Source organism: Polyodon spathula, chromosome 2 (genome assembly GCF_017654505.1).
Source record: "Polyodon spathula isolate WHYD16114869_AA chromosome 2, ASM1765450v1, whole genome shotgun sequence".
In the NCBI taxonomy this organism is placed as follows: Eukaryota; Metazoa; Chordata; class Actinopteri; order Acipenseriformes; family Polyodontidae; genus Polyodon; species Polyodon spathula.
The window spans coordinates 105,786,058-105,813,997 of NC_054535.1; the positions used below are offsets into that span (position 1 = coordinate 105,786,058).

A 27,940-nucleotide genomic window follows, 5' to 3' on the forward strand; every position below is an offset into this window, starting at 1 on the left:
GAATCTAACCCTTATTGCTGGGAGACTTCAGGGCCCACAGACAAACCCAGGTGTTTATAAATCTACAATGATCATTTTCGAATTTAGTTACTACTAACCAGGCTTGAAAGTATTAGTTGTGCTACTAACCAGGCTTGAAAGTATTAGTTGTGCTTTACAGTAAGTCACAGCGCACGCTTCCCCACAGTGTGCCCCCCTTGTGACAACATGCCAAACGCCCTAGCTCTACCATCTTCCATAGCTTTGTTCCTTTCTTCTCACGCAATGATTTTCACACCCATTTTGTCGCCAAACTTGTTTTGTTAGTGATTCACATGGCTGTTTTTATAAGGTCCCTCAAACTCCATGGATGGACCCCAAATAGACTATCACTGTCCCTTTATTTTGATCCATAACTTCAATACACCAATCTGTAGAATATAATAATAAAAGAAACAAAGTAAAATCATTTTAGCAAAACTTAAATTTAACTTGTTTATCCAGCTAATGCAATATAAATCTGTTATTATCTTGCAATGTCTTTTTTTAAACACTGCCTATTCTCAGAAATATCACTGTAATTGTCCACTCTTTCAGTGACCATCCAAAGAAGAAATTGTTATTTTTCACTGCGTTAACTACTTCTGTTTTTCAAAGTCAGGGATCCTTTGTACCCCAGTGAACTCTACTGTACTGCAGAGCATCTTGGAACAGCTCCTAACTGATGTTTAAGCAAGGGTACAACCTATTTACTCATTGTGCCAATCAGCAACTGCAAAACCTTTACTTAAATGGAATACTAACGGTAGTGTACAAATATGTGCATTAAAAGATGTGGTGTGCATCTCTCTTCTCTGATGAACTGCTACAAGACCTTTTCTCAAACCAACACAAGCTCTTACTACAAATAAACCACATTGCTAAAAATAAATAATAAAATATCCTCTGGTTAGTTTCCAGCCCTATCAAAATCCAATTTTAAAACCAAAGTACAATCTACTTTTATCTTAAATATAGACTTAAACTAAAATTATATTTAAATAACAAGATTAAAAAAAAAAAAAAGTTTCTTGCAACTAAAATACTCTGCAATTGGTAGACCCATGGTAGACACCCTTTCATAATGTGTGTTTTTTTTTTTGTCAACCCCCCTGCATTTTCTTTAGAATCCACAGTTTTACTATGCTTGGGCTATTGAGGGCTGTGTTTAGTAGGCATCAGAAGTTGTGATGTCTTATAAATTGTAAGTAACCTAAAAACATTTTTTGATAACATCACATCTGCAACATTAATTATTGTGTGATCTGTGCTACTGGCAAGTCCAGTTCTCCACCCCTCCCCACTCCCCAAAACCAATCATCTCTCAACAAAATGTGGCTCGGCACAGAGCAGCCTTCGTGTACTGTACATACCTGGCAGACATGAACAACTGTCAGGTTTTAAAATCACACCTTCAATATGCACACAGTATTGCTGTAAGACATCTGCAAATAAATTAAACACTACTCTTTTTTTGTTTTCTTTTAACTCAGACTGTTAACAGAATGCTCTAACATAGTGTTCTCCAACCAACCTCCCCAATGGACAGACTGGTGGCCCCCAGACTGGATGAACCACCAACACCAGGGATGTGCACAGTGACAGCACAGGAGTTTCCAGGATCGAGAACGCTTCTGTAGCAACTCTGATTTCAGAACAGGAGTATTTTTTTTAAACTACATCCCAATCACGTACGTCCCCTATCCCCATTGCCTAGTTGTATATAGAAGGGTGAGGCTGGTGCACCTGCAGTGCTACCCCACTCCCAAAGCTAAGGGAGTCAGGGGATTAATGCATGATGGGTGAATTTTGCCCCAGCGGGTCTGTGTTATAGCAGCTTTTTTTAAAGGTATTTTTAGTTTCGAATTGCCTTTCATATGTGGCCTACACGGGTGGCACTTTTCCCGGACCATACCCAAACAGTCATCTGTTTTCATGTTCACTCACTGCTCATACGTCATTGAACATTAATTCCCCTTGTGGTGGAGGACCCGGGCATGGACAGTGGCTATAGCTTTCTTTAATAGTAGCAAGGTTTTTTAACACAACTCCTTGAGTCTAAAACATCCAAACCGCTGGTGTGGTATATAGAAAGTCACTGGACGTTCATCCAGTTGGGAATTGAGAGATTAGCTGAGCAGATGATCATTTCCTCAGCCACTAGTGCATGTTTTTGAACTCCTCCCTTCTGTGAACTATGCACAACATGTAACGGAGTGTATGCCAAGGTGTGTGGTCCCCAAAGATGCCAGGTCCTATTCAACAAGGGTATTCCACAAGGGAGCTTTCTGAACTATTATGAACAGTGAGTGTTTGTTTTTTAAAGCACGGTTTGCTGGCTTCAGCTCTCTTGTTGATTCACAGTACGGGTGTATGGTCTCTGGGTTCAGAAAGGTTGAAGATCAGTGCTATAAAATGTAAACCGCACTACAAGAGAACACAGGCTTGTTACAAGGCATGCATGTTAACACTGGATTCAGAAACAGTTTTGAGTTTCAAGTTTCCGTACAGTTTTGTTTGCATTAAGTTTTTTCATTTTTCGCTTGAATTGTTCCTCTCTCTGTACTGTCCTTCCAGAAGGCAGTGAAACTATCCCGTGTTCATACCCTAGGAGAGTACTTGGGGTTTCTTGGCATTTCTGTGAAAGATTTCAACTCGTAGGGGATCCCCGTGTCCACCTCGATAGATTTTCGGGAGAACAGCAGACGGATATCGTTGTGCAAATAGATCTTCCCAGACTTTGAGCTCTGGAATCTGAAAAACAAGATTGAGGTATTGTCAGTCTCTTTCAGTTTGCTTGGATTAAAAAACACCAACACAAGACAAGTCAGGAGTGCTACAGAACAGTATTTAGATATAAGATGCAATGGAATGGGCATGGCACTGCCACAGTCTGCCATACTACAGTATACTTTAGTAAACTAGTGTTTTAACCACAGTTTGAAAACTATTTTACTACAGTAAATAGCCACACTTAAAATCTCTTCAGATAATTGGTGAGCTGATATTTTCTTAATGTCAACAAAACACTGAGTTTCCTTAGCCACTGCGAAAACTGAAGACAGAAACACCCAGTATATAAATGATGAAACATTATGAATAAGTTGCTCAATTATAACTAACCTTGAACACATTTTTTGTATGTTTATAAGCTAGGTCTTTAACAGTAATCCAAAAAGTGCCAGTTAAATTGCTAACGAACTCATCCTGACCTACATTCACATCACACAGTTTGAATCATTTCTTGGACTTAAATGCACAAAGTGTTTTATTAACTTTTAATTCTGTAATAGTCTTACTGACTATGGCTTATAAAATACATATGTTAAATACTGCGTAAGCATTGTTAAAATGTACTTACACTTTGAGCTATGTGTAATAGGAAGATCTACCATTCACAATCAACTAGTATAGTGAGGAGAGCAGCCCGAGCCTCGGTGGTCGCCACGGTTACCTGAGGTGAATCAGGTAGCAGAGTATCCTCCTCCGGGTGGGGGTGCCCCCCTGCTCCTCCCCCTCCTCCACGGGCACCAGAAAGATGCGGTGCCGCAGGAAGGTCACGTGGTTCACTGGCATGTCCCCGAAGCTGTACGTCACCAGGAACATCTTCACCACAGTTTTATTGGGGTTGAATAAGGTCTGCGAGAGAGAGAGAAAGAGAGAGGGGAGAGGGGTGAGAGAGGAGAGAGAGAAAGAGGGGAGAGAGAGAGAGCGCAGAGAGAGGAGAGAGTTAGGGTTAGAGATAACAGGCAGCATGAAATAAACACGCATTCTTTACAACAATGAGGATAATTAATTATCTATATATATATATTTAGGTTTATCAAAATAAACACACATCAGAAGTGAATTGTGGTTTTACTGTTTCTGTGTTAAAATTAAGTAAAAAAACAACTGAGAATCTAGATGAAGCCATCCAATAAACAAGGACATCCTGGGACATACTGAACCAGGCAGTACAGCCAGACTTGTTGAGATTCAAGGGGTCTCGATAGATGGATTTCCTTAATATACAGTTGATTTAAAATGGGTAATATACTTTATTCAACTCTCTGCTTTGTTTTACAATAATTTTCACTGATTGTCTTTGTACAGTATACGTGCAAGACCGTACTTTGGTGTTTTAGACAAACTGCTGTATCTTACATTGTTAATTTATAATGCTCTGACATTAATAAAGCAATTACAATTAAATATGATATTTTCACATATCCGATGGACCCCTGGAACCAAATGAATTGAATATGACTGAATATTGGACATCACTGTGCACAGCTTAACTAAGTAAATGAACAATGACATACTTTAAATATAGAACTTCAACTAATTACTATTTAACTAGCAATAATATAGTATCTTTCACAATGCAGACTAATGTTGCTGCAGACACAAAGAATGGCTCACAAAATGGAAACCTGAAAAAAAAAGTAAAAAGAGTCAATGTAATTGAATAGCATTCCCAGACTCACCACTTGGATGGTTCCTGCTTTGGGAACACTGTATCCCTTCTTTCCCAAAGACTCCAGGTGGATCACGCCCTAAACAAGATGCAAATAAAACTCTTCAGAGAAACCTTGTTCAACACTGGCACCTGCTGGGCAAATGCAGCACTGCTACAGTGAAAGCAGACAGGGAAAGAGAACTATTCCAACCTGAAAAATGCACTGCACCTCTGCTTTAAAAACAGCTGACAGTACAGGGCAGCCATCTCCAATCTTAAATGGACCTAAACTAACTGTCACTGATTTTCTTTAATAAAGAACTGTAGAATGAAACAAGACACAACAAGAAACACCAAAAATCCATTACCGGCTAAACATCATCACTACAATCATGATTACCTTTAATCATGTTTTAACCCAAACAAAACTAATTACATAGCATTTAACACCCCTCTAGTGTAATGTGCAGTGTTAAGTGATTCACTGCCGTTATGGATTCTGTCCCGTTGGTGAAGTTAAAAGCTCTAAAACCATGAACGCAGATGAGCCCGGGTTTTTTGCATAGTGGTTAAGATACTAGCTTGTGGCGTGTGCGGTCACCGGTTCACACCCTGCCCTGTTATACTAGCATCTCTTCATTTAGGAATCTGTTGTCTAAAGGAAGACAGAGGAACAAAACAAGCGTGGCGGTGCAATATTACCAGGAAGGGGGAGGGAGCGCTGTGCTCAGAGATGTCGTAGTAGGTGACCTCCACAGGCAGGGTGGCGTGCTGTGGGCAATAGGAGCCGCTGGCACCAATCTCTGCAGTGAATCCCTCGATCCGGCCCGACGGGGCAAAGCGGCCCTTCAGGATCGACTCCTGCAATCGAAACAACAGCAGCCAGACCGTGAGCATACACATGCTACCAGTGCTCAGAAGCAACACAGAGCTGCGTTACTGCCCTGACGTACGGCTCCAGTCAAGGGAAGGACATGCTCAGCACACTCCCCTACAAAGCAACATGCATTTCAGGAACATACATCGCCCAACAATGATGTAAAAATGATTATTCATGCCATCGGGATCACGAAAAAGGAGATCACTGTGACCTTAACAGACCCAATTAGTGATCATACAACAATCTGACATTCGCTTTAAATTGTGGTTGTTGGAACATTTTTTTTAGATATAAATTAATTTTTGGTCTTCGAATACAACTCACAGAATGGGTTAAAGATTAAGCCGGATTCTGGTTAATTTCCTACTTACAGTACAAACTAGAAATAAAACAGGTTTTCTTAGGAAATGACAGTTGATTTTATGAGGGTTATAAAAACTGTCTACTTCAAAGATAAACTGGATTGAACCAGATGCTTTGAAGCAGGGTTAATACAAATGGACAATTAACCAAGTGATAAGAGATCTGTCTCTTTTTCTGATTGGTTTAAGGAAAAATCACAATGTCATTGAGAGACTGTATTTAAGCTGAGAATACTGAAATGTTCTTTGTATTGCTCTGATCCGTGCTTGGAAAGAGGATTCCTGCAAACTGTTGTGACCACGTAACCTTTAAGATGTCTAGTTGTAACTTTGCAACTCAGAACTGTTATCTTCAATAAAGTACACTTATCTGGACTTGAAAAGAAGTGGCCCATGACTTCTCTTCCTTTTTTTCTTTTATTTGCCTTTTTTTACAACAGTGGTCCTAAATATTGTGAGAAAAACTGAGAGCAGTTGGTTAAGCGGTTAGCTAAAAAATACATTTAAAACAACTCTAGATATACAGTAAGTAAAATTAGTAAGACAGACAGAAACTCCTTATGAATCACAGATTCTAATTCCCTAAATAACTTGTCCTAAATAATGTTGTGAGCAAGTCTGGTCTCAATTAGGTTCTCTCTCTTGAGAGAGATATATATATATATCTATTATATCTATATATATATATATATATTCTATATAGTATATATATATATATATGTATAGATAACACACACACACACACACAGTACTGTGCAAAAGTTTTAGGCAGGTGTGAAAAAATGCTGTAAAGTAAGAATGCTTTCAAAAATAGACATGTTAATAGATTATATTTATCAATTAACTAAATGCAAAGTGAGTGAACAGAAGAAAAATCTAAATCAAATCAATATTTGGTGTGACCACCCTTTGCCTTCAAAACAGCATCAATTCTTCTAGGTACACTTGCACACAGTTTTTGAAGGAACTCGGCAGGTAGGTTGGCCCAAACATCTTGGAGAACTAACCACAGTTCTTCTGTGGATTTAGGCAGCCTCAGTTGCTTCTCTCTCTTCATGTAATCCCAGACAGACTCGATGATGTTGAGATCAGGGCTCTGTGGGGGCCATACCATCACTTCCAGGACTCCTTGTTCTTCTTTACGCTGAAGATAGTTCTTAATGACTTTCGCTGTATGTTTGGGGTCGTTGTCATGCTGCAGAATAAATTTGGGGCCAATCAGATGCCTCCCTGATGGTATTGCATGATGGATAAGTATCTGCCTGTACTTCTCAGCATTGAGGAGACCATTAATTCTGACCAAATCCCCAACTCCATTTGCAGAAATACAGCCCCAAACTTGCAAGGAACCTCCACTATGCTTCACTGTTGCCTGCAGACACTCATTCGTGTACCGCTCTCCAGCCCTTCGGCGAACAAACTGCCTTCTGCTACAGCCAGATATTTCAAATTTTGACTCATCAGTCCAGAGCACCTGCTGCCATTTTTCTGCACCCCAGTTCCTGTGTTTTCGTGCATAGTTGAGTCGCTTGGCCTTGTTTCCACGTCGGAGGTATGGCTTTTTGGCCGCAAGTCTTCCATGAAGGCCACTTCTGACCAGACTTCTCCGGACAGTAGATGGGTGTATAAGGGTCCCACTGTTTTCTGCCAATTCTGAGCTGATGACATTGCTGGACATCTTCCGATTGCGAAGGGAAGCAAGCATGATGTGTCTTTCATCTGCTGCAGTAAGTTTCCTTGGCAGACCACTGCGTCTACGGTCCTCAACGTTGCCCGTTTCTTTGTGCTTCTTCAAAAGAGCTTGGACAGCACATCTGGAAACCCCTGTCTGCCTTGAAATTTCTGCCTGGGAGAGACCTTGCTGATGCAGTATAACTACCTTGTGTCTTGTTGCTGTGCTCAGTCTTGCCATGGTGTATGACTTTTGACAGTAAACTGTCTTCAGCAACCTCACCTTGTTAGCTGAGTTTGGCTGTTCCTCACCCAGTTTTATTCCTCCTACACAGCTGTTTCAGTTTCAGTTAATGATTGTGTTTTAACCTACATATTGAATTGATGATCAATAGCACCTGTTTGGTATAACTGTTTAATCATACACCTGACTATATGCCTACAAAATCCCTGACTTTGTGCAAGTGTACCTAGAAGAATTGATGCTGTTTTGAAGGCAAAGGGTGGTCACACCAAATATGGATTTGATTTAGATTTTTCTTCTGTTCATTCACTTTGCATTTAGTTAATTGATAAATATAATCTATTAACATGTCTATTTTTGAAAGCATTCTTACTTTACAGCATTTTTTCACACCTACCTAAAACTTTTGCACAGTACTCTGTGTGTGTGTGTGTGTATGTATGTATGTATGTATGTATGTATGTATGTATGTATGTATGTATGTATGTATGTATGTATGTATGTATATATATATATATATATATATATATATATATATATATATATATATATATATATATATATATATATATATATATATATAGACAGGTGCTTCGCTAATATCTTAGCGGTTTAAGATATTACAAAATCCCTGTCTGAAAAGCCCTTGAGAACACATGTGGAAAATGTGATTGAATGTAGCTACAGAACAAGGAAATGGAAAGTGGGCCTTTATTTTATTAAATGAACCCACCCTTCAGTTTCCAGAAGCTGTTTTTCTTTTCAAAACTGATCTGAAAATGCTTTTCAAGTGCGTTTTGGACTCTGACCAGACCCCTTACAGTAGCTAGACTAGTGGACTCCAAGCACTGAATGCAAGACTGGGGAAGCTGAAATCAAGATTTATGGTGTATTTATATTCACACAAGGCTGTTCTAATCAATAAGGACACAAATGATGTGCTACTGAAGCTATTACAACCCACTCAGTGAAACCCTACCTTGCAGCTATTCTCAAGCACCACTATACATGAACCATGAGCCACTCATGACATTTATTAAATAATAATGCTACCCACAATATAATAACAGGTGTGAAACTCGCACTAGTCCTTAACCTAGTCTTGGGTTTTCACAACTACCATGAATTCAAGTAATTATGTATTAATAGATCTGCTTTACTCTGACAACACTTACCATATCATCAATGTCTTTCTTAAATCTGTGTTAGCATTAAGAGCTGTGCATTATCTCTTAAATAATAATGATATTATATATGATATAGATATATATATATCTATATATATATATATATATATATATATATAAAGTGTGGCACAGACATGTTTGCAGACAGACAGGTGTACGGTACCTCAAAGTTCCCCAGCAGGGAGCGGCTGATGGAGCCGGAGGACCAGCTGGAGCGGGGAGCCTGGCTCGACTCCCCCCGACGGGAGCTGCGGAGCTGCCTCCTGAGGAAGGAGAGAGAGACACAGCGGTTGGGAATTAGGAATGTGCAACACGGAGACAGAGAGCACAGCCCACCAGTGTGGAGAAGGGGCTAAAATCATTCAATCTTGAATGTGTTGTAGGCTTTTCTTAGGAGTATTCTGTCCTTACAGAAACTAAGATTCTCAAAGCACTTTCCTGTATATCATCATCAGCATAATTGTTTCAGGAAGAAAGAAAAACATATCATGCCACAAATAAATAATCCATACATGTAATTGTAATGGTTCATAAGAAGGGTAAAGTTCTTATTTGTTTTTAGAATTCCTGCAGAAAAACTAAAAACAAAAGGGCTTAGACAAATACAGCCTAAAATGTCCTGACATAAACACTACACACTACAACTACTGTGCCTGCTGTTGCCAACGGTCAATATTTTTATTATATCTTCCACCTCTCTGACTTCGGTACACTGAGAAGATCCAAATTAAAATGAAAACTCACGATTTCAGCCGAAGTCCACCTTTCAGTCGTCTGCCCACACTGCTGCAATCTGCAGAACACTGTAAGAGGTGAGAATACACAGTGTGTGAGAACAGGCTTCAGAGTCAGTCAGCACACAGAAGACACACGACGCAACACATTTAGGACATTCTGAAAATCTTAAAAAACAGACAACTCTTAACTCATAATCTAGAAATATTAACCTTTTACCAGTCACAGCCTTGCTTTCAAAATGAAATACCGAGTACCTTCTTGCTTTTTTTTTTCTTTTCTATACAGCGATGCCTGGCAGAGCAACACAGTTCCCAATAATTAAAATAGTGTTACACTAGAAAACTAAATTAACTGAGACAGAACATATGAATAAAGCATTCCAATTTTGTGATGGTATAAATATACTCAATAATGTTAACTGAAAATTTGCCTAAACTGATTTACGAAATCAATCAAGCAATCAATCTGCTCTGTAATTAGGCAGCTCATAGACCAAATTTACTCTCAAATAGATTACATGACAATGTACAGTATGTAGCTTCAAATAAAACCCATAGCAGGCAAATACATCCTAGATGTCTTTGGGAGTCAATGTTTTCTTCTGTATCAGGAAATACAATTCCAGGTGAGAAATCCATAAATGAGATTTTGAATTTGAACCGCTTGCCCCCTAGACTTCCACAGTTGTAAATTTCACTGCCCCGCAGCTGTACAAACGTACTTACAGGTAAAAGCAGCCTGGCTCCTAAGTGGTAAGCATGGAGCACGCTCAGACTGTTCATCATGAGAGCAGTCATCAGACTGAAAGCATCATCAGACTGTTCATCACGAACTCCTCTGCATCCCCTGGCCAACATGCCACACCAGCTGCACGAGCACACAGTGAGACTCCCCCCTAGGTCCTGCGTTGTGCCTCTCAAATCAGACCAGGGGATGCTCTCTCTTACCACTCCCCAATGCTACAGATCAACCAACTGCCTTTTAAACTTTCCCATGCCAGCTCAGCATTGCTAATCCATTCAGTTAATATGATATATTACAACATGAGGCTGGAAAGTGCAGCATGTGTACAGGAATGCTGTAGGGTGTGTAACAATGTGGGTGTGAATGGGCTTTATTCCAGGGGTGCACTGCACTTTCTACTATGAAAACAGGCATTCTTTTAGTCAGATGCAACATAACTGCTTGTATAGCAAAAAAAAAAAAAAAAAAAAAAATGAAATCCAAACTGGATCAGGGCACCACACTAATCACTGCACCAGGAAGTCTAGTATGAGCTAGTAGCGCTTATTCGCTTATTTTATCACAAAACATCCAAGTAAAGTTCTAACCAATATGGGCAAGCTGTAGGTTAACAAATTACAGAAATAACGGCGAGCAGGTCACCATGAGCTAAACCTTCTCAAAATGTCAATAAAACTGGAGGAACGGTTTTCAAAACAGCAACAAATCTGTGAGCTACAAACATTATGCACAGATGTATCAACTTACACACAATATGTAGGCCTACGTGCAAGTACATCTCCGAATGAGAAGAGGCCACTCAGCTCATCAGTGCTCGTCCAGTTCCCAGTACCTGACTGATCTCAATTCTGTCAAAAGGATCCCAATGATTCAGTAGAAAAAACTTGACTACGTAACTCATTCCAAACTCTCACCCCCTGCAATGAACTGCAATGGGATGCAGACCTGGTGTGAAGAGTACTGTAGGAAGCCTGCCTGGGTTTTAATGCGAACTGCAAGGCTGTGCTTCGCTAGCTGGAATTGCCTGCCTGCCTGCCTGCCTGCCTGCCTGCCTGCCTGTCTGCCTGTCTGTCTGCCTGCCTGGCCTGCCTGCCTGCCTGCCTGGCCTGCCTGCACACACGGGCACAAAAGAGCCCATTCTGTCTTTCTAGCTTCATTCACTCCACTGTTTGCTGGGAAGTTTTTTTCTTTTTTTTTCTGGGCTCTTGAAGCGGGCCATGGTTATCATTCTGTGTGAGTGGCCTGGGTCTCGGGAACAGATCAGTCCTTCTTTAGTACAAGTGTAAAGAGGTGGGGTGGGGGTGGGGCGCCGTGGAGCTTTCACGCATTTCAAAAAGGGAAAAAGTGTTTCCAGTTCTGACAGCTCTGCAAAATCACATTTTATACACATAGCAAGTGCTGCATCAATCACTGCAGTTCAAGCTGCTACTCACACACGCTGCATGTTCTCCAACCAAGGTGACTCAACCATGCACCAGTCTCTTAGTCTCTAAAACAATCCTATAATCAAAAGTGATTCTGGAGCGTGTATCTGTGCAGTGACCTACTGAACTCACGTCACTCAAATTATTAAATATGACTGCAAATGAGTTTACCAAACTGAGCTTCAATTGACCCAGAGACCATGCGGGTTCACATGACATACTAATCCACTAAATCATCTAGGAAAAAAGAACAAACGAATGAATGAACGAACGACCCCTACACAGAGCTCATTAGCAGTACAATTGCAGCTATGGAACACGCTGCTCCTGTTCAGATTGATCTACATGTCATATGACTGGGTTTGTAAAGCTCTAGAAACAACCATTTTAGATTGCACTCTCCATAGCAAGCAGGTGATGACACAAAGGTGAGGGTCAATGGTGCTGACTGGGCCAATTATCCAATCCAATGAAACAACAGAAGAAACAGCTGCTTTAATTTGTGCTTAGGACAGCTCTCCACAAAGGCTGAAGAAGCAGAAATTGAAATACATTTTAACAGCTGTTTCTTCAGTTGGAATGTTAAATCGACCCAAAAGACCTTTGCCTAGGTGTCAAGAGCTCAATCCAAAAAACCGATGTGCGCACCTCCATCTGCATTACAACCAGATCACTGAGAATAGTGGCAGCCACTTGTGACTCTTTCAGTCCAATCCAGAGCAGGATCTGGTTCCAACCAGGCCTTAATTGTTTAATTTAACACTTAAATTCAATGAAAAAACTAGGTGGGAATAAGACTCTGGAATGTTTAATTGTAAAGTTAGGGAATGGCTGGAACAAAGTCCTGGACCAGAAAATATTAGAAGAGCCACAAATGACAACCACCAACACAAAAACGCTTTAAATGCATTCCAAACAATTTGGGAGAGGAAGGTTTGTACCTTGGGCCTGTCCCGGGCCAACGGGAGCAGGTGGTTCCAGAAGGGAGCTGCTTTGGCGTCGGTGCTGCGGCAGGACACGGTGATGGCGTGGGACAGTGGGGTGCAACTCTTCTTGGAGGTGGAAGGGCCCTCGTCCTCGGAGCAGGACTCCACCATGTCGCTGGACACCAGGAGCTTCCTCTTGACGGCACAGCCACTGCTGCCAGGGGCCGGGCTGGGACCAGACTGCTTGGCCAAGCATGGGGTCTTCTCCGAGGAGGCCAGCCCGTTACTGGAGGAAGCCTGCGGTTGATTCGTCTCTGGAGACCTCAGCTCCTGAGCTAAAGTCCTTGACCTCCTGTCCTCCGTCTCTCGATAAGGAGCCGGCACTTCATCGCTTGACTTACAGCGTTTTATGAAGTCCTTGTGCTCGGTGTTGTCAGAGGTTTGGCCACAAGACATTTCTCCATTGGCAAGTTCCCACATGCCAGCTGTCCTGGAGTCTGCCATTGACTTGAAAGCTGGCGGATCTGTTTGGATTGCACAGTCGGTAGAATGCAGGATTCTTGGACAGTTACAGTCCTCCCCATTCCTCACGGCGTTGTGCTCTAAAACCTGCTTGCTGCAGTCGAGCGCAGGAAGAGGGAATGGCAGCCTCCCTGCGCTCCAGACAGGGTCTCTGGCAGGAGAGATGTAGTCCTTGTGCTCAATCACACGCATCCCTGTGTGAGAGAAGTGCTGGCCGGAGCCACACAACAGGGGCTTCTCATCCACCAGCTGGTCCGAGGGCCCCACCTCATCCTCTAGCTCCTCGTCGGACTGGGCCAAGTGAACCCGCTTCTTGTCCGAATGGGTAGGGCTCTCGGACAGTCCCCTCTTCGTGGTGTGTTTGCCGGCCCTCTGCCCCACACTCTCGGTGAAGCCAGCCAGCTGTGAGAAGATGGAGAGCTGATAGACCTTCTGCAGCTTGATCTCGTTCTCACTGAAGGGCCGGATGAGGCCCTGGCCCGAGCTGGAGTCCAGGACCCCTGTTTGGATGTTCGGCCGGGGAAGATCCCCTTCTTGAGGAGGCTGGTCCGCAGACGACTCTTTCTGTGCAATTTCCACATGGATGTGTCTCATTGTTCCTTCAGTTTTGTGCACCACATCAAGTCAATTGAAAAAAACATATAAACATTTAAAGTGCAAAAGAAGTAGAGAAAAAAGTTTTTTTTTTCTTTTCCTGCCCAAGTGGTAGCTTGAGTCACTCCTTTCATCAACACAGCTGAAATCTTTTGCTGTCGGGAGCGCAGCAGCACTTCATCTGCAACAGACAAGAAGAACAGGATCAGATTTAATTCTGGAATGCAATGTAGTAATGTGCAGACATTTAGAGCAGAAAGCTAAGAGATCCTGAGATTGAGTTTCATTTCAACCACTGACTCACCAGAACACAGGAAAGAAGATGCTTCATCAATCAGAACATCCTGCAATTTTATTTTCAACAAGCAGTCACCATATAAATAAATAAACTCATGAGTCAGTTACACTTCTCAATAGTAAGCTTAAAGATGTTCTTCCTCAAATATAACAATAGTAATGCTACTGGTACTACTACAACTTCAACAAAAACTACAAATACAACTATGGCTAATCATTTATATCAACCTTGAGTCTTATTAGCTGTCTGACATTTTTGTACTCTGCCAATGCTCCAGTCTTTCCATAAAACACAAAGTGCCACAATCACAAATGACTTACCCCAGTTCTAAGTTTAAACCAACATTTTCTAAATGAAAACTAAAAACGCTGAAGTTTCAAAGACTGAGGTAGGTAACTCAGGCAGTTAACCCTTTCTTTACCTGGATACTGCTGCAGTGGTAATTGGTGTCATCTGAAACCGAGATACGACTCCCGTTTGTACTTTTATCTTCTGTAGTTGTGTTAGTTTTGTATCCAAGATATAAGGGATTTTTATTAAAGACCGGACTTCAATTGTAGGTGTATTCATGATAAAAAGGTTACATTTAAAAGCTCCTACACACACCTTACTAGTTCCGTGAAAGGAAAGTTTTTTTTTTTTTTTTTTTTTTTTAACAAATCAAAATCTGGGCACTGGGGTTTTGTTCAGTTAAAATAGCCTAAACAGGTACTATAAGAGTTCAATGCTTCAATAATCTCTACACATGGTTTACAGTAAAAGGCATACCACTCTTCTCCTCCGCTCCCCTCCTTGACTTGCTCTGCCTCTCTCCTGCCCCCTAGAGCCTGGAACGAGTTTGGTGCATCCATCTCCACAGCCACCACTGAGTCCACGTGAAGACACGAACAGCATTCCGGGCACGGCTGGGGCGGAGTGGTAAGATGTGAATCAGCAGCATGCGAGACCGGCAATGCTGAAAATACGAGGGCAACCAAGCAGCGTTAGGTCCAGGCTGCGTACACAAGGTTCCCGACAGCATAGATGCTATTTTTATGTTCTCCAAAGTGAAAAGAGCATCATCCATACTTAGAAACACTTTAACTTGCCACATTTAAATGAGCACTAATACAGTCTTTAGTGTTGAAATCACAAGATATATAGGAACACTTTACTTTGTACTGTTCATAGTCAAGACAGGCCTCCTTATTCCCCAGTTTATGAAACTCTCCAACATATGCCAAACAATCTCTAACCAATTTCTTCAACTCTGACATTGAAAAAGACTTCTAATTGAAATGTTTGTCATTGGAATCTAGTATTTGAGTGATTCATGACTGAAAAGGATCTTAAATAGTTGTCACTGTGAAGTCTAACTGTACATTCAAGGTGTATGCACCGGCCTGGGAGTATTTGACCAATTAACACAATTTCACTATTAATAGTGAATATGCTGTATAGCTAAGACGAATCTGGAACAAACCTATTCTTATGTAGCTTGTTTCACAGTGGTTGAAATGGTCTTCTGGTTAATGTCAAAGCTAAACACCCTAACCATCCTGAGAATCAGAGAATACAGCAGTGTACGGGGTATGAAGCTAGTATCTCAAAAAGACAGTTGGTCACGTCTATCATCTGGAAACCAAAAATTAAAATGACCACAACATAGCAGCCATATTAGGTCACAGTTCAAAGAGATTAGGAGTTTCCAAAACACTGAAAATATTAAGCCAGCATTTCAAAAGGGTTTATGAGGTATAAGCAGTGGAAAAAACAAAATGTAAAGACAGTGCTGAGATTATACAATCGGTATCAGGAATAATCAAGTTATAATGAATCCACGGTGCAAGGTACACTCATTCCAACTCCAGCTCATTTTAACTGCCAATGCTGTTAGAAGTGTGTCTTCTAGCTGTTTTACTTTGTGTTGCCGTGGTGATAATTGCAGTCAAGTGAAGTGACATAGCCTTTTGTTTTTAAAGACCTACTCTCAGATGTGGTTTTGTTTTTGTTTCCGTGGCAATGTTTGATGAAGTTAAGCAATACATTTTTTGGACAGTAACTCTTAAATGTCAAAAATCTATGCGTTTCTGACATTTAAGGTTGGTGTCTTATAATGCCATAACAAATAATTTTATTTTTTAATTTCTGAGCTATAAAATGATGGGGTCTATTCAATTCCTCTAAAGAGTAGCACATGTGAGCTGATGGTGGAGAGAGAGAGAGAGAGAGAGAGAGAGAGAGAGAGAGAGAGAGAGAGAGAGAGAGAGAAGGATAACAAAGTGTAGGGCTCCATCTCTAGAAAACTGTTATGAAAATCTATTACTTGGATTCATTATAGTGCAACAAGTATGTTGGCTAATCTGGACAGCTGCAAGTATTATATATGTCCCCCAGTGTCTCCATAATAAAAGTATCCTGCAATCCTGTATATGGATCCCTTAATCCTCCATAAACCTGGATACTACTACTTAATTCAGAGCAGTAAAATACCTAAGGTTAAACCGAGGTAATAAACAAAACACAGACACAATGCACACGCTGGGGCTCCCTCACCTGTGGAAGAGCATCACTCAGATACTGCAGAGCTGGGTGGGCTGAGCAATATCCACAAACACCCCCTCAGAATCAGGAGAGTCTCGATGAAACCTGCGGTACATGGGTGTTGGGAGGTGCTCACGATCCTCATAATACTGAAGCCATTCCAATGGAAGAACCTGTTTATTGAGAGAGAGAGAGAGAGACAGATAGATATGAAACATTTTTGCACTAGGGAAGACAGCAGCAGCCATACACACTTTGGGCACAGAGATTCAGATTTTGTATTGAAACCTGTGTTCTTTACTCTATAGTCTACACTGCTCGTTAGAATGGTCCTGGGAGAAGGTGATGTCTCCTTTGCACTGGGCAGTTGTATCGTCACAGAGTGCAGAGATTAGGCTCCCAACAGGCCACACCACCTCCCAGTTCCTCATCTCTAACTACTAGGCCACACTGACCCACAGTCCCAAGCACTCTAATCACTAGGCTACACAGCACTCTTACATCAGCTCTAACCACTAGGCTCAGAGCACTCTTACATCAGCTCCAACCACTAGGCTACAGAGCACTCTTACATCAGCTCCAACCACTAGGCTCAGCTTTAACCACCAGGCCACACTTCCTCCTAGTCTTTCAGTTTAAAACACAAGAGTCGCAGCGTCCAAGCCCTTTCCCACTACTGGGCCACACTCCCAATCAGTCCCTCAGCTCAAGCACCACTCACGCTAGTCTCACCATTAAACAACACTGTATTCACCTCTCCCACACAGCCTAGTACTCTAGTACTTAATATCTCTAAACCATGCCACTACCCCTGATCCTTAACTCTAAACAAAAAGTTAGTTCAGTAGAAAGCCACTGGCTCCTTCACTAACACCGTGTAACAATTTTTTTTTTTCGGTTCCTGGGTAGTAAGTGTTATTTCCTAATTGCTTATGCCTCAAAAGTATAGAGAATGGCTATTATTCCCCACAAACTTTGCTTTTGTGACCAGGACAGTGATATTTTGAAATTTACCTATTTTCCAGAACATTCCAGATAGATTCAGTGCTGAGTAAACTTGGAATAACTTCTAGAACTTTCCAGTAATATAAATAGTAGTATAAATACAGGGGCCTTAAGCCCACCAGTTCAGTTTAGTTCCAGCTGCCTAAGTGGATACATATCTGCATTTTTCTGAGATGGCATCAAGAGGCTGCAAGCATCCGGCGGACGCATTTTGCTATGTCTGCGGCCAATTTATCAAGACAAGAGCGAAAAAGTACTCCGTGGAAGCATCTGCTAAGATGTGTGAGGCCTACAAGGCATATTTCGGCATGCCTGTCGGGGATCAAGACAAACCCTGGGCACCTCATTTCACCTGCGAGCACTGCAAAAAAACTCTGGAAGGTAAGATGGACAATTGTTGCTCAGAATTTTATGTTATAAAATTTGTTAACATTTTTTAAATTGTAAAAGTTTTTAATTTTAAAATGTTTTACAATTTTCAATGTTATTGAAAAAATATATCATATATGAAAAATGTTGCGAGAATCTCTTACACATTAGTCATGGGTGAAATAAATGTATTTTTGTAGGATGGTACAGAGGGGAAAAGAGAGCCATGAAGTTCGCTACCCCAAGAATTTGGCGGGAACCCACTGACCACTCAAGCAACTGCTACTTCTGACCTTTTTCCAGCTTCTTCACCTGTCATGATGGGCTCTGCTTCTGCCACAATGTGACCAGTCTGTTCGAGGCAATCGGAATCGCCTGTAACCAGAATGAGTGGCGCCTCTTCATTGACAGCTCATCCAGGAGCCTCAAAGCCGTGCTGCTCCATAATGGTAACAAGTACCCGTCTCTTCCCCTGGCTCACTCAGTGCACCTCAAAGAGGATTACAACAGCATCAAGACCTTGCTGGACGCCTTAAAGTATGATGAGTACGGCTGGGAGGTCATAGGAGACTTCAAAATGGTGGCATTCCTGATGGGTCTCCAAGGTGGTTTTACCAAGTTTCCCTGCTATCTTTGCCTTTGGGACAGCAGGGACATCAAGGCGCACTACCACAGGCGGGACTTGCCACAGCGGACCGAGTTCTCTGTGGGGAGGAACAACGTCAAGTGGGAGCCACTGGTGGACCCCCGGAAGGTGCTGATGCCACCAGTGGTTCGGGGCTTCATGGGCAATCACAAGGCCAAAAACTATGTGGAGCTGGTTGAGACTCTGGTGAAGAACTACGGCACAATGGGCTGTAGGATGTCCCTCAAAGTCCATATCCTTGATGCTCATCTTGATAAATTCAAGGAGAACATGGGAGCGTACTCGGAGGAGCAAGGCGAGCGCTTCCACCAAGATATACTGGACTTTGAACGGCGCTACCAAGGATAGTATAACGAGAACATGATGGGAGACTACATTTGGGGGCTGATTCGTCAAAGTGATTTACAGTATAATCGTAAATCTCGAAAAACTACTCACTTCTAAATCTTTTGTAGTCATTTTTGTATTACTTTAGTATAAATACATGTTAATTTGGATTCATATGTTGTTTTTTTCTTACTTTATGTGAACGAAAAGACACAAACTCGCCCGTTTTCTCATTGGAAATAGGTCAATTTCAAAATATCACTGTCCTGGTCACAAAAGCAAAGTTTGTGGGGAATAATAGCCATTTTCTATACTTTTGAGGCATAAGCAATTAGGAAATAACACTTACTACCCAGGAACAAAAATTGTGTTACATAGTGGAATTAAACATGAAGACAGATGAAAAGCTTGGTGATCTGAAGTGTTGCGTGCAGGCTTCCACTCTTCACACTGCACCTGGACAGGGACCAGGCAGTGCAGAGAACAGCACCCTGTGACAACAAACTGTGTTCCTGCAGCTCAACCACTCAAGAAATGACCTGGCTGGCAAAGGCAATTACAGGTCAACTTCCAAATAATATTTTAACTGAAAATAGAACACCCCCTCCTCCTTTATTCAGAGATCAAACCCCCCAGGAGCATGGCACTAATATATCATAAACCCCGCTCCCCATTTACTAGATGTTTGTATGCCTATTTATCTACAAAACCAGCAAAACATTTTTTGCATGTGATGTTAGATGACATTCACATAGAAAGATAAAATGAATGGAACTCCAGCTACTGGAATTGGTCAAGCCTTTAAATACATAAGCAGGACTGGCTTTCCTTGTTGGTCAGCATTCTCCAACCCACAAGCCTGTGTTTCACGTTCTATATTAACCAAGCGTTAGGATTAGTTCTCTGTTAATGAAACGTTCCACTGCAAATCTATAACTGGCAGCCCTGGGGGGCGCATTAGTCTCTGTGTATAGCATTACTGTGCCCAGACATTTTTTTTTTCTCTGAAGGAAATATGTAGTCCTAGTTTGCATGACTGCATAGTACTGGAGATCTGCCTCCAAGCATGCGGATAACATTACAATGCAGGCATAGTAACACATAACTTCAAACACAGTAAATATCTCTGAGGTGCATCACTGGTGAAGGGTAGCTTTTAGATCACAATGTATGACTGAATGAAGTCGCCTACACTGCAAGAGCAATTCAACACAAGAAGATACTATCTCTACACTATACACTGATGAAATAATCAGACAAAACACTTGTCTACAGTTTTACAACTCTGTCATTGGAACTATAGGGGGGCGGGGCTACTGATGACAGGCCTTAACTAGGTCACAAAAGAGGTGAGGTTTATTGGCCTACATAGTAACATTTCCAACCAAGGCAGTGGAGAAGATGGCTTTGAATGCAGAGATGAGTGTGGGTATACTGTACATGGAGTACTTTCTTTGTATGTACTCTAAGGGTATTTATCCTTATATGCGCAGGTGTTTATTTAGTTTGGAGTGCTTTACAGATAGCTTACAGAAACTATGCTTGAATAACAAGGTCCAGCATTAAAGATGCAATGCCCTATACAGTTTTCAAATAGTTTCTACATTCATGTCAACTTATCTCTCCTCCCAACTATACACAATTGATAATGATATACACTTACACTACCTGATAGATATTTAAAACATTACAGTGTGACATTTGTTTGTGGAAATACACAACATGAATCTCAAGCCTCAGAGTTTTGCATCCAGTAAAGGCACTGCGCCGAGAGTTTGTGATGCGCCCTATAGCTTGGAGATCACCGGTTCGAATCCAAGCCATATCACTGACGGCCGTGGACGGAAATTCCCAGGGGGCAGCACACAATTGGCTAAACACTGCCCGGGCAGGGAGGGAGTCTTATAGCGGAAGTCCTTGGCTCACCGCACACCAGTGACCCCTGTGGCTGGCCGGGTGCCTGCAGGCCTGTCTGTATGCAATTCAGAACTGCGTGGTCCTCCGATGCTGTAAGTTCTGGATATGGCTGCATGGCAGGCTTGCAGACCAAAAAAAGCGGATGGCTGACATCACTAATTTCGTCGTCTCTCCCAAGTTAGTGTGGGGGTTGCAGCCGGAGCCAGGTTGAATAATAATTGGCCTTTCATTCCAAAATTGGGAGAAAATCAGGAATTAATAAAAATAATTGTAAGGATCTCTTCCCTTTGTGAAGCCAACCCCATGCCCCTTCACACACACACAATTCATCAGACCAACTGAACAACATAAATCAACAAGCTCCAAGCAGGGTGACAAAGTGCCATAGTGTCAACACACCCTGATCTCACAGCTAGAAGCATCCCCATCCCGATATTAACCAGATCCTGGCAGCCCCCCACCTGCCCCCCCACAGTGAACAAACCTTTGTGGAGAGTGTTTGGTTGCAGCAGGCCGGCAGTCTGGGAACCTGGCCTCTCCTCTGCTCAGCATTACAGACACAAAAAAACACAAGCACAACCAGACAGCACTGCTCTCTTGCTCCTCTGCAGCAGACACCTTCCTGCAGCAACGGTTTCAAGCTGCATCGCTTGCTTTTTTTTTTTATTTAGAGCTGGTGGGAGTTCTGCATGCTGGAGCAGTCTGCATCTCCGTGAGTCAGAGCTAGTGCTGGTCTAGTCTAGAGAGCTGAGAGAGGCTGGGGAGGGAGGCTGGCTTAGTCATTTTAGCTGAAGGACTGGGAGGGGGGTAGACTTAGTGGTGAAAGCTAACTGACTGGGATTAGAACTGAGGGAGGGAGAAGGAAGGTGTCGTATTGGTCAGAGTTGGGGTTGGCTGGCTTAGTGGTAGACCCGAGGGACTGAGAGGGAGGGTGGCACAATGGTGGCATTATTAGGAGCAGGTGGTCTTGTGGCCGTTGTTAGGGACAGATTGAAATGTGGTTGCACAGAAGGGAGAAAGCAGTATTTTTTTCTAAATGTAGCCACAGAGCAGTGACAGTGAGAGAGCAAACTGTTCTGAGAGAGAGAAATAGGGGAGAGAGAGAGAGAGAGAGAGAGAGAGAATGATCCCTGGTGTGTCACAAGCTGAATGACAGCTAGGCAGCTGAAAAGGAACCAGATAAGGGCCTCTGTCAGCATGCAGTAATTACCCCTATTAACACTTCTGCAACACCCTCAATCTGAATGCCCTTCTGGCAGCTCTTTATAATAAATTGATTTTATTATAAAATACTGCATATAACTGTCAGGCGTGTTTTCCGACTGTAATGTTTTGTTACACTCGCACTATATTGCTCGTGCCACGCGCCTGGGTTAAACAAACAGGAAGTGGCGGGAATGCCCTCGTCAGGAACTGCTGAACTGTGGAAGCAGCCTACTCACATTTTTTATTTGTTGCTTTATTAAGGTTTTCAGATTTTTTTATTTTTTTTTTACTAACTGAACAAAGTTAAAAGCTTCATTAGAGTATTGTTACTGATACTGCACTTGATAAAGTAAAAAGCAAAGGCCAGCCAACAGCACTGCTCGTAGCAGAAGTGCTACTCACACTTTATATTGTAAGTATAGTACAGTTTTTTTTTTTTCTGTAGGTTTCAGTGTTGCAAGCGGTAGGTTAGCTGCTTTTGTTATAATGCGTTTTTTTCTCTGCTTGCAATACCATTTAAATACAACACCGTACAGCACTGTACTGTGAACACTGTTTTCCAGTACTGTAACAAAAGTATAAATTTAATGTAGTTTGGAAATTACAATTTCATACAAAAAGCTTTTTACTTTCAGTGACTTTTTTCTGGTATAGTTGTGTTTGTGAGATACAGATTACAGATACACAGACACAAACAAACATATATGAGGCCTGTCACTCGAGTAAAATTTTTTGGGCATTAGTTGATTGGGTAGATTAATCAGTGCACATTTTTAATAAAGGTAAGGATCTTACAGCAGCTGTCCTGCACAGTACAGGTAATACCATTACAGCTTCGTACCTCGCTTCCGGTACTCCTGCTTTAATTCATTCTGAATCCTCAATTTTTCTGAGAAAGTTCTTCTTGAAAATGGATTCATAATCAAATCGACTACGATGTCTCTGCTGTCTGATTTTTTTTAATTTGTAAGAAGCAATTCTAAATATGACTATGAAAAACAGTGGAATGCTTTTCCTTTCCCCAGCTTAGCATGTGCACACTGACTAGATACAGTGTTACAGCAGGCTTTATTCCATCAGGAACCTACACAGATGACTGTAAAATGAAAAAAATAACATGTTTGTGTAAAAGATAAACAGATAAAGACATTATCTGAAAATCAAATGAACTGAAGTACGATCTCGTAAATGCGTGATTTTATACTTAACACAAGAGCAAATGGAATCGATGTAAAATTTGTGTTTTGCAAAAATTGCTTTCCTTCTTTGTCCATAATAACAACAAATAATTCCCACACCGCAGGCTTGCATTTTTCTGTAAGATTTTGTTCATGGAATTCATTTTTCTTAAGTTTTTCTTTCACCTCCTTTATAAACAAATCCATGAATCTGACTTTTAAGAATGCTTTCAAAACCCCTTCGACATGGATCCTGTGTCTGCTGCGCTCTGCAAGCCAGTTCATGTGCTACTGGGGGAATTATAAACAAAGATTTCTAGTACCAAAGACAGCCTCTTAAATAGTAAATCGACAGTTTGTATATAACTGAGTAAACAAAATCGGACCTGACCCGACCAGAGTGTTGCGTGACAATTTTGCTCCTGAAAACCTGTTCGGTACGGGTCAGGTCTCAGGTCCTCGGGTCCGGGTAGAACCGTGAAGACCTCTACCACACACCCTAGCATATTTACGTCCTGCCTCTGCTCACTAATGATTGGACAGCTGCAAAACCAGGGCAGATATTTGACTTTCCCATTGGTTAAACTCACAAGATCTTCAACTGAAACAGAGCATACCTTCATCAGTGTATGTCCTGCCTCTGCTCACTTATGATTGGCCACCTGCATAACAAGGGGCAGGTCTTTGTCTCTCCCATTGGTTAAGCCTACTCAAGACCTTCAACTGTTAATGTCCCGCCTCTGCCCACTTATGATTGGACTGCCATGGAAAAAAATGCAGATCTTCCATTGGTTGATTTTATTTATATATATATATATATATATATATATATATATATATATATATATATATATATATATATAAAAAAAAAAAAAAAAGTAAATTGTAAAAAAAAAAAAAAAAAAAAAAAACTTTCAACTCTTATCTGTTCATTGGAGCAGCCTTAACATATATGTAGATAAATGTGGTTCAGCATTGAAATCTAGTGGACGTTTCATAAAACCCTCACTCTCATTTACCCGTCAGGGAAACCTGTGACAGGAAAGGCTGGGCTAGCAAGTGCCGACTGTAACTAGGGGTGTGCAGATACTCCTACTCATACTCAGAATTGCCTTCAAGAAGAATTTATCGGCAGGTATTCAATCAATCCATTCATTAATGTGCCGGTTTCAAAACAAGAAAAGCTATCCTGCCCTTCCCTTCCCTTTAAGTCCCAATCAATGACTATTAACTTTGTGTTTTAAAAGCCGATCGGAAGAGAATTTTCCTCTCATCAAGGGCGCTGGCGTTTTAGTGCAGTACTTAGGTCATACGGAAACCAAAAAAATGCATAGTGGGAAATATGACACCCCCCTCCAATCCAAGCTCATATGTCTAATAAAACATATGACACCCCCCCAATCCAAGATCATAGGCCTAATAAAACACATGACACCCCCCAAATCCAAGATCATAGTCTAATAAAACATGACACCCCTCCAATCCAAGATCATAGTCTAATAAAACATACGACACCCCCTCCAATCCAAGATCATAGGCCTAATAAAACACATGACACCCCCCAAATCCAAGATCATAGTCCTAATAAAACACATGACACCCCCCAAATCCAAGATCATAGTCTAATAAAACATGACACCCCTCCTCTCCAAGATCATAGTCTAATAAAACATATGACACCCCTTCAATCCAAGATCATAGTCTAATAAAACATATGACACCCCCTCCAATCCAAGATCATACGTCTAATAAAACATATGACACCCCTTCAATCCAAGATCATAATCAAATAAAACATATGACACGCCCTCCTCTCCAAGATCATAATCAAATAAAACATATGACACGCCCTCCAATCCAAGATCATACGTCTAATAAAACATATAACACCATCCCCCCCAAATCCAAGATCTGTCACAGACAGTGGCTTGTCCCAAATGTAAATCATTGTGTGACTTTCGCAATGCACAGAGCTTGTGCAGAAATATAGTGCCAGTGGAAACCACCACTGCTTTATCACCATACCTCCACGGCAGGAACTGCTATTAATGAAAGCGACAGCAGAGCCAGCAGGCTTGGCACTCTCCTACTGCTGCGGAGTTAACCCTTTCATGGACTGCTTCTTCCATATACAGACAGGTGTATAGAAGGGGGGGCACAATTCTGGTCCTAAGGTTCATAGCTCTCCTTTTTTCACTTGTGAGTGAGGGTTTTTACAGTAGGATTCTGTTAATTGTTTAGGAAAGTAACGGCCATATTTTATGAGTAACAAACAGCTTGAGAGGACTAATGAGAGCTTCTACTACATTACTTAATGTTTGATTCTAATTTTGTAAAGTCAATAGGTCTTTTCCCCTTTCAAAAAGACTGAAAATATGCCCCTCTGTGATTTTATAAAGAAGGGATCTGCCCGGTTAATTAATCACACTCCACACCTTGTTTTCAGGTGAAATCGGTTTAACCCTAAAAACTGCATGGGGGGGGGGGGGGGGGGGGGGGGGGGGGGGGAATTGCAGAGGTTGAAATCTGACTTTAATTGGGCTTAACTCTGAAATCTGAACCCATAAGCATCTCCATACAATGCCTTGCTCATCAATAATACTGCTCACTCTCTTTCTGTCAGCCCCTTTCAGTACAGAGACAATCTGATGATCTGCCGGTTTCAGACATGCTGTCTACACTCTGACCTCAAACTTTTACAAACTGTCTAAATGAGCGCTGCACAGGAGGAACTACTGTTCAGCTCATTCCATTCTGTTGCTCACTGGCAGACTCTGATAGAACACAGCTTTGTAAAGACACTGAAACGGGTTTAGTTTTTATTATCTTTACCTCTTGCCATAACGGCTTGAAATGTTGAGATCCTGAGAATTACATTTTCTGCTGGCCATAACAATCAATCCTTTTCAGTCGTTTTTAAACACTGCTAGTCTACTATGCTGCTACAGGTAGAAAGATAGACGGTCTTTACATTGTTCATGTGGTATTCAGTGATTTTGCTAGTACTGTATTCAAATTTGTTGTGGCAAAGTTCAGTGGGGTCAAAGAATATAAATACGATCACTTAAGGTGATCGTTTTGTGTATCTTTGCTATATAGAAGCAAACAAATACATGCTGGGAGTCCTGTTTGAACGATTTCATTAACAAACTACACAATCATTTGAGATGAATTCGTACCACGAACAGCACCCAGACACTCAAAATGGCTATACATGAAAATAAAAAACATTTAAATACAAATTAAAAGGAAAACAATAAAACAATAAAATAACAAAATACACTTGAATCTGACTGCTCTCCGTTCACCTTTTGGCAAGAATTCTGTGAAGGTGTGTTTAGCTCTTCAACATTCAAGCACAGCCTGAAGGCGCCCATTATCTGCCAGGTCAACAGCTGTGTACGATGGAGGACACTGCAATGACCTCTTGACCTGTAATCAACCCTGCCTGGAAAAGATCTTCTGTAGATCTTTTCTTGTGCCTGTTTTTAATTTGGCTGATAAAACCGTGTCAGTCAACCAAATGTTGCAAGTCACACTTTCATTTTAGGCAACATTGGGGGTGGATAAAATAAAAAACTAAAATACAGCACCTGCACTATTTCCTGGTGCTGTGGTGACATTTAATCATATTTTCCCAGAGACACAGTATACAGCCAAATGCATCTCAGGAGCCACAGCTATGAGACTGTGCTGTTCGTGTTCTGCAAGATTGAAAGTGCTAGTGGGAGCCATGACCATGTCACCTTATAACTGCTTCCATGGTAGAAAGGGCCGCCTTATAGAGGGTGCATTCTAAATTAAGGGCTTTTTTAACTCTTTTAACAAGAGTTTCCTTCCAATCGGGTACATGTCCGTTATTTCAAAACAACGCATGCACAAATCAAGTGAAGCTAAATAAACCTCTTAGACAGGTAGGCAAACGTTTAAACAAGGGTCTTAATAAAAATCAATATCCCTTTCTGCTGGTGTACTTCTTGCAGATTTTTTTCTTGCTGAAATGTTTGTCTATGAAACTTAAAACTACAGATTTCAGTCTTTTATGTGACACATATAGGTAGTGGTAGTTTTATTTTTAGTACAACTGACACCCTAACCGCAAGCAGTTCTACAAGTTGAAAGAACAGTTACCCTAATATTAACAAGCAAGGCAGCTGCTGCACAGATAAGAGCGCTCGATACCTGCAACCAAAAAAATAAGACACTGAAGAAGCAGTAGCAGCAACAGCCCAGTTTCAAACGATGTCTCGAACCGTTACCATCGGTGGGGCTACAAACAACGGATTACAGTGTAACCACAGCCTAGCAGTTAGAAAGTCCAGCTTTGTACGAGTTCAAAATAAGAGCGAGGTACAGTATATAGAGGATACAGCATGAACAGAATAACCTGGGCGAGCCCCTAAAGTGATCGATTATAGAGATAGAAAGACTTCTACTGCGTAGCAGGTTCACCCATTCCAGCTTGAATAGCCACAGTGTACAGTTAACAAGTTCTGGCATGTCTTCTTAAACGTCTGACTCTTGTTTCCATCCCTGGAGGAGGTTGTCTGCAGACATCCTCGTGAGTGAAATAACCACAGCACTATACGAACAGATTTTCGAACAGATTTTGTTTATATAACAAGGATGGTGGAATTGTGAAAAATTATGCTTAAAAACAGCGCAATTCAGAGAACAACTTTCCTTAGTCTAGAAATTGTCTAAAAACAGTTGCAAAACC

At 41.4% G+C, this 27,940-nt stretch overlaps 1 protein-coding gene across 6 annotated transcripts in view; it reads right to left on the minus strand.

The window, feature by feature from the left end:
- Positions 1-228: 228 nt before the first annotated feature.
- LOC121306611 (protein FAM214B-like) overlaps positions 229-27,940 on the minus strand; it is a 51,240-nt gene continuing 23,528 nt past the window's right edge. For all 6 annotated transcript variants that reach the window (XM_041238448.1, XM_041238434.1, XM_041238444.1 and 3 more), the window contains 9 exons: positions 16,585-16,745; positions 14,818-15,004; positions 12,651-13,932; positions 9,548-9,606; positions 8,967-9,066; positions 5,162-5,320; positions 4,488-4,556; positions 3,473-3,657; positions 229-2,772 (listed from right to left, as the gene is read on the minus strand). In XM_041238448.1, the coding sequence (XP_041094382.1) occupies positions 2,619-2,772; positions 3,473-3,657; positions 4,488-4,556; positions 5,162-5,320; positions 8,967-9,066; positions 9,548-9,606; positions 12,651-13,751 (1,827 nt within the window). In that variant the 5' untranslated portion in view covers positions 13,752-13,932; positions 14,818-15,004; positions 16,585-16,745 and the 3' untranslated portion in view covers positions 229-2,618. The remainder of the gene's footprint in view (positions 2,773-3,472; positions 3,658-4,487; positions 4,557-5,161; positions 5,321-8,966; positions 9,067-9,547; positions 9,607-12,650; positions 13,933-14,817; positions 15,005-16,584; positions 16,746-27,940) is intronic.